General features: G+C 42.4%; 1 protein-coding gene across 2 annotated transcripts in view; it reads left to right on the top strand.

Annotated features, from left to right (window-relative positions):
- MYO19 (myosin XIX) overlaps nt 1-14238 on the top strand; it is a 343753-nt gene that overhangs the window by 283924 nt on the left and 45591 nt on the right. For both annotated transcript variants that reach the window (XR_010786633.1, XM_066578554.1), the window contains exons 17-19: nt 544-651; nt 5234-5304; nt 10925-11031. Coding sequence is in view for 1 of the 2 variants with exons in the window: in XM_066578554.1 (XP_066434651.1) it covers nt 544-651; nt 5234-5304; nt 10925-11031 (286 nt within the window). In the remaining variant the exon portion in view is untranslated. The remainder of the gene's footprint in view (nt 1-543; nt 652-5233; nt 5305-10924; nt 11032-14238) is intronic.

Raw genomic sequence — 14238 nt, forward strand, 5'->3', positions numbered from 1 at the left:
TCTGTTTGACAAATTTCATGTTTGTACGACAGCGGGAAGTTAGTGATTCAGATTTCATACATTACACATGGCGCCAATACTTTTGCGCTTAGCATTGAATTTTCGAGTTGTGACTCCTTTGCTTTTTCTATTTCGGACCTAAAGAATGATCATCCAAAATTTCATGTTTGTACGGCATCGTTAAGTTAAAGAATTAAGTTATATATATATAGATATGGGGAAAAATTCAGTATAATTTGACAGTTCTATTTCTCCATGAGATGGATTTCAAAATCTACTGTGAAAAAATCCACATTGTATCAACTACGCCATGGAATCCTATTGTCTTCAATGGGATGATAAATTGATGCAGATTTTGCCACAGTATTTGTGTCAATAAGACTTCATGTGAACTTTTCGGTTTTTATTGTTATTAGACAGTTGCATACAAAGTGAAATATAAAATAAACATTTACAAAAGGTATGTTGAACATTAAAAAATTTGTCATTTCTGACATTACATTCCCTTTAAATAAAATAATTACTTACTGCTGTTTCTTTTAGGGCTCTTTAGAGAGTTTGATGAATATTTTGCATGGAACTACACCGCACTATATCCGTTGCATTAAGCCAAATACGAACTGCAAAGCAAGGGTTTTCAGCAAGGAAGAGGTAAATCCTAGTCTACAACTTTCAGCGTTCCAGCTTTATTTTTTATATATATATATATATATATATATATATATATATATATATATACACAGTATGTGTGTGTGTATTGTGAGACAGTGACCGGCAAAGTGCTGGAGGGCCGTTACATTTCGCCTAGGATGCTCTCCTATGCGGCTTTAGGGAGCACTTGGGCCGATACGTGCCACCGAGCAGCCTGGGCTCGGTGGAGGAAGCCGGCAGTATGGTGTCAGTAACATTAAGTTACTGACACGTTGTAGTGTGTAAGTGGCTCCAAGCCACATAATCCGGGCCGGCTTTTCCTGGAGTGGTCAAAGCGAAGGGTGGGATGGCCACTCCCACGTACCATGTGAGGCTGGTACCAGGCCTTATAAAGCCTGGGCCTACAGGTCCAGGAGAGAGAGAGCTGAGACCTTTGCAGGTCTAAGAGCCTGGCTGGCTGTGCGCAGATACTATTTTGTTACCAGTGTGTAGACAGGGATGCTCCATGTTTAGTAAGTGCTCAGACGAGCAGGATTTACTTTCTGTTGGCCTGAAGTAAAGGCCTGTATTTTGCTTTGTTTGCTTGGAAATAAACTGAGGCGAAGCCTGGACTAAAGACTTGATCCCGTGTGTCACTGTCTCTGACTGCTTATGCCCAGGTTGCTACCGATCCTAAACGCTAATCCCTCACAGTATATATATATATATATGTGTATATATACATATATATATATGTGTATATATATATATATATATATATATATATATATATATATATATACACATATATATACATATATATATATACTAGCTGATATACCTGGCTTTGCCCGAGTTAATTTGGTACTGGTATTTATCTGGTGTTCACACAGAAAATCTTATGAAGTCGTGGTTACTTTAGAGATACCGAGGAAAAAAATTTGTTCACCATTTTGCATGGTTCTTTGCTTTACCCAGGATACACCACATGGAGGTAGCCATACGACGTTTCCTTTATATAAAATGACATCGGGAAGTGAGAGAATTAGATTATGTTCGTAAAGTTTGGACGCTAATTCTTTTGCGCTTAGAATTGAATAATCGATTTGTTACCCATTAATTTTTTCCTACTTATGACATAATCAGTGCTCCTGCCAAATTTCAAGTTTTTATGACATCGGGAAGTGAGAGAATTAGATTACGTACGTAAAATTTGGACGCTAGTTCTTTTGTGCTAGAATTGAATAATCAAGTTGGGACCCCTTTACTTTTCCTATTTTGGACATAATCTATGCTTGTACAAAATTTCATGTTTCTACAGCATCGAGAAGTTGGAGAATTACTGGCGAGTGAGTGAGTGAGGGCTTTCGTCTATATATATATATATATATATATATATATATATATATATATATATATATATATATATATATATACATATAACGCTTTCAGCGTTCCGGCTTTATATATGTATATGTACATCTTTGTGTGTATGTGTGTGTGTGTATATATATATATATATATATAAAATATACATATATAATTACTTATTTATGGCACAGTTTCTTTGGACAGATTATTTTTATGACAATATTTTAGCAAAATACTTTTATTCTGTGTTAGCACCAACCACTTTTTCATGGTGTGACGGTAATTTTCTTCATGTCAATTACAATGTGATCCTCTAAAACATAATCGGAATGGCTACTCCACTGCAAAGTTCTGCCGGCTCGTAATTAATCTGCCTCCATTTTACAGTAAAAAAACGTTGTGTGTATCGACACACTAAGGCCTCATGTCCACTGGTAAATTGTTATTTAAAATCCGCAGCGTTTTTCCCGCAGCGTGATCCGTGCCCCATATGGATGCATTGGACACCCACAGGTAGTTAAATACCTGTTGGTGTCATTTTCCCTTCAGGCGCAGATTGCGTCTGCGGGAAAACACCCGCGGCATGCTCCATTTTTAGTGCGGGTCTCCCACGGGGACGGCTCCTGCAGGCTTCTATTGAAGCCTATGGAAGCCGTCCGGATCCGCGGAACACCCGTACCTGAATTTCTGCTCCGCGGCTTGGTAGCACGGGAGAGCAGGAGTTTAAAAAAAATGGAGTGCCCGGCGCATACGCGCGGCACGCTGCCGGCGTTCTAAGCACATCCGCCGGGCCGAAGAAAGAAGATCTGGCCGCGACAGAGGGAAGATCCGCAGCGTCCGGACACATAAGTTTAATCTTTTTTTTAGCCTCATGTCCCTGGGAAAGGAGGGACCCGCTGAGGGATTTTGCATGGAGAATTGGCGGCGGGCCTGATTTTCCCCGTGGACATGATGCCTTAGAGTATAGAATTTAGCAGATTATAGAAAAAGGCCATGTCACTTCAAATATCACTGCAAGTGACCAAACTAATTGATAAACTGATACAAAATACAAGGGGAGGTATAGACACCATATCATTCAGCATGCAAACAACCAAATTGCTATATGGAGGAGCATTGCACACGTGCAAAATACTGATGAACAACCACTCACACAACTACCACATATGGAGTGAAGTAGCTGCTTAGTATTATACTCTCACATAAATAAGGCATGCAAAGGGTGCCAATCCAACTTATATGTATTGTGCACCATGCAGGCTTACAATCTATTAATGATACCACATACAATTCAGACCAGCAGGTTGCCCTATAACTCAGTGGTCCCCAACCCTTTTGGCACCAGGGACCGGCTTCAAGCAAGACCATTTTTACAAGGCCTGGCAGGGTTGGGCGGGACATGGGCGGGGCTTTGGTTATATGGGGCGGGGTTATGAAGGGGGTTGGAGTTTGGTGCATACTAATTTAATTATGACATTTAGAATGTCCTGGCAGCACACACATAGGGCAGCATATAATTTATCTCCCCCCCAGCACACACATAGGGCAGCATATAATTTATCCCCCCCCAGCACACACATAGGGCAGCATATAATTTATCCCCCCCAGCACACACATAGGGCAGCATATAATTTATTCCCCCCCCAGCACACACATAGTGCAGCATATAATTTATCTCCCCCCCAGCACACACACAGGGCAGCATATAATTTATCTCCCCCCCCCCCCAGCACATACATAGGGCAGCATATAATTTATCTCCTCCCCAGCACACACATAGGGCAGCATATAATTTATCTCCCCCAGCACACACATAATACCCCAGTAGTAAGCAACCCCCCAGTAGTAAGCAGCCCCCCCCCCAGTAACAGGCAGCCCCCACCCCTCAGTAATGCAGCCCCCCCCCCAACCCATATACTTACCTCCTCCCTTCTGTCAGCGTCGCTCTCTCTCTGCTTGCCCTGACGTCAGTGTGCAGCCCGGAACGCTTCCTCCCCGAGTCCTCTCCTGCGGAACTAATGAGCAGGGGACTCGGGGAGGAGGATCCTGGTTGCACACTGACGTCAGTGTGCGCCGGGATCAGCACGATTACCAGTGGGGAGCTGCGGCGCCCCCGCTGGTAATCGCTTCAGTGGTGAGCGGCGTCGGCACGCCGCGGGGCACATAACACGAGGCATCAGGCCAGATTCGGATTGCGGGCCTTGTGTTTAGAAGAAAAGTTCCCGGCGGTGCCGCGGACCGGCGCTAAACACCTAACGGCCCGGCCCCGGTCCGCGGACCGGTGTTTGGGGACCCCTGCTATAACTCATAAGTGAATCACACTGACACTAACACCGCAGGCTTTCCCAGCATTTAACCCTTTCCAATCCACTGTCTGACGTGTAAAGACATTCTGATTGAAGGATGTACAGCTCCGATGTTGGAAGACATTCGGCAGGGTATTTTTTACTGTATATTACTGGACACTCTGATGTTGGGGACCTCTCCAGCATGTCCCATACCGCAGTACTGGCTCTAGCCAGCAGAAGACGCCATTGTAGAATGGCAGAAAGAGAAAGCCCCCTAGGAAACCCTGAATCTAAAATTGGATTGCAAAGGGTTAAAGCCGGACTGCTTGTTGCAAAAATAATGATAAATACAAGGTATTGGTAATATTTTGCAAAAATACGAATGCTCACTACCCGGTCCAGGTTTTCTTGCAAGTCTATACTTTAACATTACAAGCAAATCACAGAAAAAGGACATGATTCAAAAATCACTGCAAGTGGCCAAACATGCTGATATACTGATACAAAATAACAAGGGCAGATATACACACCACATCCTTGAGCAGGCAGACAGCCAAACTGCTATATAGAGGAGTATAACTGCAATATACTGATGACAAACCACGCACACACCTACCACATATTGGAGGGGAGGGGCTGTTTAGTATTATACCAGCACATTGCTAAATGGTGCCAGTTCCACTGATACATGTGGTCCGCCTTACAGCCTATTCATGACGCCACATAAGATTCAACCTGGCGGATTGTCCTCCTTCTCAGAAGTGAACCACAATGGCACTGTCACCCGCAGCCATACTACTTCCCGCAAATATAATGATAAAAACTGTCAGTACCATTATATTGTAGTTATCTAACATAGATTGTAAAATCTGGTAACATATTGGTCTTCAAATTAAGTGCGTAGTGGCATTCTTCCTAACACATTATATATTTGTTTGTTTTAGGTGCTCAATCAACTAGAAGCATGTGGCATTGTGGAAACCATTCATATTAGTGCAGCTGGGTTTCCAATCAGGTAAACCTGTGTTTGTATTAGACTTAAAGTGGTAGTACAGTTTCAGCAAATAATTAACCTCTTAATGGAAAGGAAGTTTGTATCTTGGCTGGCAGTACTTAACACAACACTAAAGCCCATTTAAACACAACGATTATCGCTCAAAATTCGCTCAAAAGCCGTCTTTTGAGCGATAATCGTTGTGTGAAACTACACTGATATCATGCAGTTTTCATTAAGCAGTCGCTGATAGTTGTCTTTTAGCATGTAAAGAAACATGTAAAACTGAAAAAGTTACGGGATTTTGAATACAACGACGTAGAAAAAATAATAAATTCCAGAAAAGTGTTTTTATTCTGCAAAGATGGAAAAACCTAAAAAAATATATTAATTTTGGTATTACCGACCCACTGAACAAATGTATCATGTCATTTATGCTTCATGAATAAGGCCTCGGTCAGACGACCGTTTTTTGCCACGTTTTGCGGATGCGCATTCGATCTGCGCATATATAGAACCATTGCTTCGCAATGGGATCGGTCACATGTCCGCTTTTTATGCGTATATGCGATAAATTATAGGACACGACGAATCGCAGATCGTGCTGTGGCAGAGAAAAACGATGTTCGCCCGTTGAATTCAATGGAGCCGGCAATACAGCCGGCTCCATTGAAAGCAATGGGCTGCCGTCGAGCGCGGCATGAATTTTCGGGAAGGGCTTAAAAATATAAGCCCTTGCCTGAAAACTATCCAAAAATGTGTAAAAAAAATAAAATAAAATAGTTATACTCACCTTGGCCCTGCAGTCGGAGTTCAGCCGCGGCCGGCCGGGAGTTCTCCTGAACTGCTCTGTGTAGTATTCAGCAGGCGGGGATTTAAAATCCCTGCCTGCTGAATGGGCTGCCTCTGATTGGTCACAGCCCTCACCAATCAGAGGCAGCTCTCAGCTATTGAATGACAGCTGAGAGCTGAAAACTACATAGTAATTAGCTAAAAAAAAACTGTAAAAATGTCCACAATAAATAGATAATAAATAATAAATATTAATAATAATAATTAAGAATAAAGAATAAATAATACAGCTGCAAGCTTGGTCAGCATAAGAATGTTATTAAGATTAGCATAATACAATATTCTGTGTCCAGACAATTAACCCAAGTTTGTAAATGAAATAAGATGTGACTATAAAAACGTTAATAATACTAGAAAGAATATAGAAAAATGTAATGAACAGAATAATAAATAATATTGGTAAAATAATAATTAGAGGGAAGGGGATGGGGCCATCTATTTTATTTCTCTTGTTTCCACATTTCCCTTTTTTCACCCCCTTCTCTGCCTGTGTGTTGCAGTCATCACAGTCCCCTCCCAACTAAACTCTCTGAAAAAATGCAATGAAGTTGGTGGACATGTTGGCCATATGCTGGTCTAAGGATAATTTGGGAAAAAATCATTTAATGCTTTTTAGAGATTAAAGCAGGTCCAGGATGGAAGATTCCGGGTAGTGTTTGTGAGTTCCTCCATCAGATACCTGTGAGTTTATATGGAAATGTTTTTTTTTCTCGCTAAATGTCGCACCACTAATTAAAATTTATAAAGTACGAAACAAGGGAAGACGATCATCTCTTCTTTGGTGAAAAGATCCCTAGACTGATCAAAAATAAAAAAGAAATTAGAATATGAATATATATATAATGTTAGGGCATTATCAAATGCTTGAAGAAGGCATATAGATATGTTGAAAGTAGCGCGTTGCATTTAATATAATGAAGTACGGTTATTGTAACCTATAGACCATCGGTCTGCCATTTTCTCGAGTCCCAGAGCACTGAGAAACATTTTTCTTTTCCTTTTGTACTTTGCTCAGCACTGGACATTTGGGAGCAAAAGTCTTCCAGGCCATTGTCTTGCCCTAACTTATTATTTTGTCATTTTTCTCTGTCTGTGGTGGTGAAAGAGGGTGAAGGGATGACTTTATGCTGAGTGGCCGAGCTGCTTTTCAGTAGCTATGACAACTGTGCTAAGCCCACCTTCTGCAAGTTACAAGGCAGAGGGAGGAGATAGGGCAATCCAATTGTCGGGAAAAAAACTCTGCACCCGTGAGTGAAGCAGTGATCCAGCCAGCGTGTCACCAATGTGTAAAACAGCCCCCATGTAAGGACAGTGTGAGAGGCTAAGCCCCACCCCCAAACAATTGGGAAAGTCCATGTGAAAAGTGGCTGCAGCGACTTTCTCCCTATCCTAGGGAGTGGCTAGAGAGGCCCATAAGCAGATGGGGTCTTTAGTAATATAGTATGTTATGCCAAAAAAACATATGTACATCTAGTTCAGCCTATTACCCCCAAATGTTGATCCAAAGGAATACAAAAAACCCCAACAAGGTAGAAGCCAATTTTCCTCATTTAATGAGAAAGGATTCCTTCCCAACTCCAATCTGGCAATCGGAATAATCCCTGGATAACTGACCCTTCTGAAGTAATCAGTGATATAACATGTAATATCATAACACTCAAGGAAAGCGTACAGGACCCTCTTGTACTCTTATCAAATTTGCCAACACCATGTCCTCAAGCGGGGAGTTCCATAGTTAGGGAGAGTTTGAAGATGGTAGTAAGGTGGGTAATAACAGCCAGGGAAAGGGACTGGAGGAGGTGTGAGGGAAGAGTTGCTTGCAAAGGTGGTGGGACGAGCAGCGGAGAGTCTGGAGATTTGGTCCTCTGTTGTTGGTTCTAGTATAGATAGTGAATGATTGATGCTTGCAGTGCTGAAGAGACAGGGATCAGGGCTAGCCGTGCAATGTTAGGAGATTTCTCTGTGGAGGTTTTTGATTTTTTTTTCTTTTAAGTGGTTGGCTAGCTCTCCAGAGCTGAGATCCATCACGAGGGGCCTGTTCTTTGGGGCTGAGGAGGGAGTGGAAGGCGTCAAAAAGTGGTTTGGTGTTGTGGGATAGTGAGGAGATGAGGGAGGTGAAATAAACTTGTTTGGCAGTAACATAACATAGTAACAATAGTATGTTAGGCTGAATGAAGACAATGTCCATCTAGTTCAACTTGTTTTAAGCCCCCCTCGTTGGTCCAGAGGCAAAAAAAAAAGAAAACAGCAAGCCAATTAGCTCCTAATGTAGGAAAAAAAATCCGTCCTGGCTCCATAATGGCAGCCAGAGTAATCACTGGATCAATGTTTGAGATCAACAACCTTGCTAGTCACCTAATGTCTATATCCTGTAATATCATAGCGCTCTAGAAAGACATCTAGTTCCCTCTTAAACTCCTCTATAGATTTTGAGATCACCACAACTTCAAACAGAGCGCTCCACAGTCTCACTGCTCTTGCAGTAAAGCAGCCCCTTCTATGTTGGTGATGAAACCTGTTTTTCTCTAGACATGAGGAATGCCCTCTTACCGTTGCAGTCCTGAGTATAAACAGATCATGAGAGAGATCCTTTTATTGTCCCCTAATGTATTTATACATAGTTATTTGATCGCCCCTTAGCCGTCTTTTTTCCAGGGTAAATAATCCCAATTTTGATAGCCTCTCTGGGTATTCCAGTCCTACCATTCTGTTTATTAATTTAGTTGCCCTTCTTTTGACCCCCTTGAGCAGTGCAACATCTTTCCTGAGCACCTGTGTCAAGAACTGTACACAGTATTCCATGTGAGGCCTGACAAGTGCCTTATATAGTGCAAGAATAATGTTCTCATCCCTCACCCGTTTCTCCTGCCCATGTAGAAAACTTTACATTTATCACTATTGAACTTTCTTTGCCATTTTTCTACCCAAGCCCCAGTTTATCTAGGTTCGTTTGTAGCCGCACATTGTTCTCCTTTGCATTAATTATCTTGCATAATTTTGTATCGTCTGCAAATATTGATATTTTACTGTGCAGTCCCTCTATCAATATAAATATATTGAACAGAATGGGGCCTGTGGCACCCCACTAGCAACGGTGGCCTAATCAGAGTAGGAAACATTTATTACCACCCTCTGCTTTCTGTCTCTGAAGCAGTTGCTTACCCAGATACACACATTTTTGACCAGACCAAGCTGTCTCATCAGCCTATTATACGGCACGGTGTCAAATGCTTTAAAGAAATCTAGATGTACGAGATCAATTGACTCTCCCAGATCCAGTTCTTACTTCATCTTAGAAGCTGATCAAATTGGTCTGACATGATCAAACTCAATGAAATAGATCCGAAGAGGCATGTGTGTGTGTGTGTGTGTATATGCACTTAAAAGAATACCACAACAGGATGAGGAGAGAAAAAAATAAATACTTAAATAGTCCACTGATAAAGATTTGACAGTTTTATGGTCTCTGAATTAGTGTTAGGGGGTCACTACGCCAGAGTGTTATCTGTGCTACAGATCTTCCATACTTCCCAGTTATGCAAGAATCCTCTTGAAGAAATCAAGAGTCCATTGTCTACAGCCAGATACAGCTGGATCTGCTCCAACCAAACAGACAGAGAGGAACATCTATACCATCTTAAAAGGACATTTTTAAATCAGGGCTACTATTCTACCTCAATTGATGACCAAATCACCCAAGCCACCAGGCGTACATTTACGTCCTGCAGCATTAGGGTATGTATGAAGGGAGAGAGCCATCATAGACCACGGGCACCTGCTGTTTCTTACAGCCAACACTCGGCGGCAACAGCTCTAATCAGCAACTCGGCTGATCAGAGCTGTTAACCCTTTAAATCCCCCATGACAGGGAATCGCGTGGGTGTCATCGCAGCCGGGGGCCATCATACTGCAGGAGCGATCAAAGCATCGCAAGTTATTGACTCCTAGCGGGACTAAAAAAAAGTGAAAGCAAAATTAATAAAGTTTTACTAATTGTAAAATAAAAAATAAAAAAATAATAAAAATTTAAATCAACCCCCCCTTTTGCGATATATATATAAGAAAGTAATCTAAATCATAAAACAAAAATACATATTGGGTATCGTCACGTCTGTAAAAGTCCGATCTATCAAAATAACACATTTACTCAGTGAATGTCGTCAGAAAAAAAAAAGAACGCCAGAAATGCACTTTTTTGTTCACCCTATCTCAGCAATTCAATGAATGGCTGATCGCTGCCTCCGATTGGTCACAGCACTCAGCCAATCAGAGGCAGCGCTTTCTGGAAGCTGAGATTTTTCAATCCCCAGCTACCAGAATACAGAAGTAGACTGCCAGGGACATGGAGAAGAGCTGGACAACGCTTCTAGGTGAGTTAACTTTTTTTTTTCCTACAGCTAGGGATGATTTTTGGGGTAGGGATTATATTTCAAAATTCAAATCCGCAACTTGTTAATTCATGTTCTATTTGTTGTAGATTTTCACATTTGACTCTTAATTCGCGATGTCCTAGTTGTCGATCAGCAATTGAAGATTTCAGACCCATTGACTTTTGACTGCTTTTCTTCTTTGCAGAATGTACAGGAAAGTCCACAAAAACAAGTTTTCACAATTTTGTGCAACTTTCCCTATGGATTTTTCGCAATTTTGGTGCAGCAAATTTCTACAATAAATGCAGGCTGTGTGCATTTACCCTGAATGTCAATCTTTCCTGGAGATTCTGTTAACATTTATTGGACTCTCAATACTAAGAAAAATACTAATTTTTTCAATCTTGCTTCATCTACAGGATTTCTTTTGAGAGCTTTGTGAAGCGCTATGAGTTGATTATACCCTTTAAGCATAATATAAGAAAAGAAGAAAAACTGAAAGAAAACTTTGCAAACACATCGCAAGGTAATTTCCAAACTGACAAATCATTTAGAGCATGTAATCCCAGCTAACCTTTTAAAATCCTTTTACATGCCAAAGAAATCACAGTATGTATTCCTCTTTATGGTATTTATAACAATAGATTGCATGTTTAGGCCTAATTTAGCCACAAGTTAAAAGGACACTAATTTTTCAGATCATTTATGCCCATCCTACAGCCTGTTTCTATCTCATCAACCTTGTAATGTACTATAATTAAAACTGTTTTAAGTTCCAGCATTAGGCGTACAAATTCTCTAGCAACTTGAACTTTTGTACCTTGTCGAAGCTGTAGAGAAGGCGCTTTCCTGCACTCTCACTGCTCTGCATGCTGTCAGATCTGCAGTCAGTGTGTACACAATATCTGCCTTTCCTGATGTTGTATTGACCTGTTTCTACCCTCCATGCAGAAAATATGCATGGTGATTGAAACCAGGATAGAACCGGGATGGCACTATATGGGTAAATATATTAGGCAAAGACCTCTATAGTCTCCATCTCATATAGTTTATGCCAGTGTTAGTCTTTTTATACCGGATAGAAAAGTGCAGAGCGATTTGGGATTTCTACAATAGGCAGCATTAAACTAACGTTGCCTGCTAATTCTTCCAAGTCATTTTCCTTTATTTGCCTTGTGCTAATTAAACATGCACAGTAACTATAAATATAGTCTCTTGATCACTACTGAATTTTATTTAGTATAACAATTATGTGAATTATGTGGGATAATACATCATAGGTTTTATGGAAATAATCTCTATTAGCTGCTTTACCAGGTCTTGTGTGTTTACATGGTCACAGTGTATATAGAGCATATATAAAGATCTATACACCTCTATAAATATCTCTGCATATACTATGACCATGCAAACACACAAGACCTAGTAAAGCAGCAAGTAAAGATCAACCCAATAAAAATGATGCTGCTTTGCCTCAGCAAACTGATAAGCATATATAATACCTACAACATACACGTAAGTGCACATACAAAATTTAGGTAAATCCAACATCAGGCAGAGATTGTTTACACATTGACTGCAAATCTGACAGCATGCAGAGCAGTGTAAGTGCAGGGGAGCGGAGCTTGTGAAGGTAGCTCTGCTCCCATAGCTAAAAAGATGTTGTTATAGGGGGACTAATTAACCCTTAACCCTCTTGTGTCTCTTTCCAAATTAGTTGTATATTAGGTTGTTACGAGCTTGCCAAGAGAAGCAGACAGACACTAATCTCTTGCGGTATCACATGATTTTCTAATTTATTCTTAGTAACAAAGTGATTATATACCCAAAATGAAACAGATACAAAATGGTAGCTAGTCTAAGGAATGCAAAGGAGGCGGTCAGAAAAGCTCCTTATCAGAGTTGAGCCCTCTTTCCCATGAGAAAGGCGCTTAGGAGGTAAATACAATAATCTTGCACATACGAGATCCCAGGAGGTCAGGGTCTGTCAAGCTGAGGAGGAAGCAGAAGCTTAATGCATGGACCTGAGCACCCTGCGTGGTGCACTTGCTGTTTTTCGTTGTGTGGAGTTGATCCTAAAAATAAAACTGAGAGTAAGTTTTATTTATCTTTGAGTCCAGTGTGTCTTTGCCGCCCCCACCCCTGAAAGAACTGCTTACAATTGGTGCTTGGATGTGGGCAGCAATCCAGACTGCTTAGGGCAACGGCAAAGCACCTGGTGAATGTCCTGGGTGAAACCAGCGTTCGCGATGCAAGCGCCCACCCCAGCCATGGAGGAGCTATTGGTGAGGATGGACCAGCTAACGGATGTCCTCCTAAAACATCCTGTTTTGAGGAGGGACAGAACTCTGACGGCGGCCAGGCCTAGAGAAACGGTACAAAAATTCCTGTAAAAGATGACGCCAAATGATGACATTGAGGCCTATCTGACGGTGTTTGAGAGGACCAGCAAACGTGAGAAACTCCCCAAGGATGAGTGGGTCGAGGTTCTAGCACCGTTCCTCACGTCGGAACCGCAGAAGGCATACCATGACATCAGTGTCCACGAGGTAAGCTACTACGCCCAATTAAAGGCAGAGATCCTGGCTTGGCTGGGGGTTACAGCAGCGGTCCGGGCCTTAAGAGTGCATAATTGGAGCTACACGTCCGACCAATCAGCCAGGTCGCAGATGTTTGACCTGTATCATCTGGTTAAAAAATGGCTGGAGCCTGACATTTGCACACCTGCCCAGATGGTTGACAAGGTCGTGGTGGACCATTATACCCATGCCCTGCCGGCAGACCTGCAGCTCTGGGTCAGCCATGGGGGACCTAAGGATGCTAACCAGCTGGTAGAACTGGTTGACCGCTACACCGCGACGGAAAACTTCGGGACGTGCATTCCGTCCAGACCCCCATTACGAGTTTGAGACCTGCAAGAGGTAAGAGACCACCGGATGCCGGAGGGAAGCTGTGGCCTGGCGGGAAGGAGGTTGGGCCCCCAGACAGGGCACCACTGGAGTTGAAAGGCTCGGATAGCCCCAACCAGTCTCCTAAGCCGGGGAAACCAGGGCCTTTGAGGTGCTGGAGGTGTCAGGGGTTTGGACATGTGTTGGCTCAGTGCCCCGTAAACAATGAGCCTATGGAGTGTAATGGTGCTCAGCGCCGGTCCCTTTTCGCAAGGCCTAGTTGCGGTACCTCCCAGAGACTAGAGACTGAGCCGCAACTGTGTTGGTTAAGTGTAAACCGCCATTCTGTGTAGGCGCTATAGGACTCGGGGAGCCTGGTCACCTTAGTGCATGCTAGTCTGGTAGCAGAGGGCTTCCTACCAGGTAAGCACATCAGTGTGGTGTGTATACATGGTGACACAAGGGTATATCCTATGGCACATGTCGGAACTGTGACCTACGATGTAGGTGTGGTCAAAGGGTTAATGCACAGTGTAATTTTGGGAGGTGATTTTCCTGTGTTCTGGGACTTGTGGGGGAAGATGATAACCCCTTCTAAAGAGACTGGCGCAAACCCAGCTGACCTTACCCCTCCGCAGGATAGCGGAGTAAATGTGGACTTTGAACCAGGAGATGTAAGCTTTCCTTTACAGGTCTTGGAGATGATGTGGAAGAGGAGGTTCACCCCTTGGTTCAGGATGTGTCCGATCTGGAGGATGCGCCTGAGAACTTTGGGACCGCCCAGTTAAGGGACCCCACTCTAGTTAATGCAAAAGAAAATGTCGTGATAATAAATGGTGTGTTAC

Source organism: Eleutherodactylus coqui, chromosome 1 (assembly GCF_035609145.1).
Source record: "Eleutherodactylus coqui strain aEleCoq1 chromosome 1, aEleCoq1.hap1, whole genome shotgun sequence".
Lineage (NCBI taxonomy): Eukaryota > Metazoa > Chordata > Amphibia > Anura > Eleutherodactylidae > Eleutherodactylus > Eleutherodactylus coqui.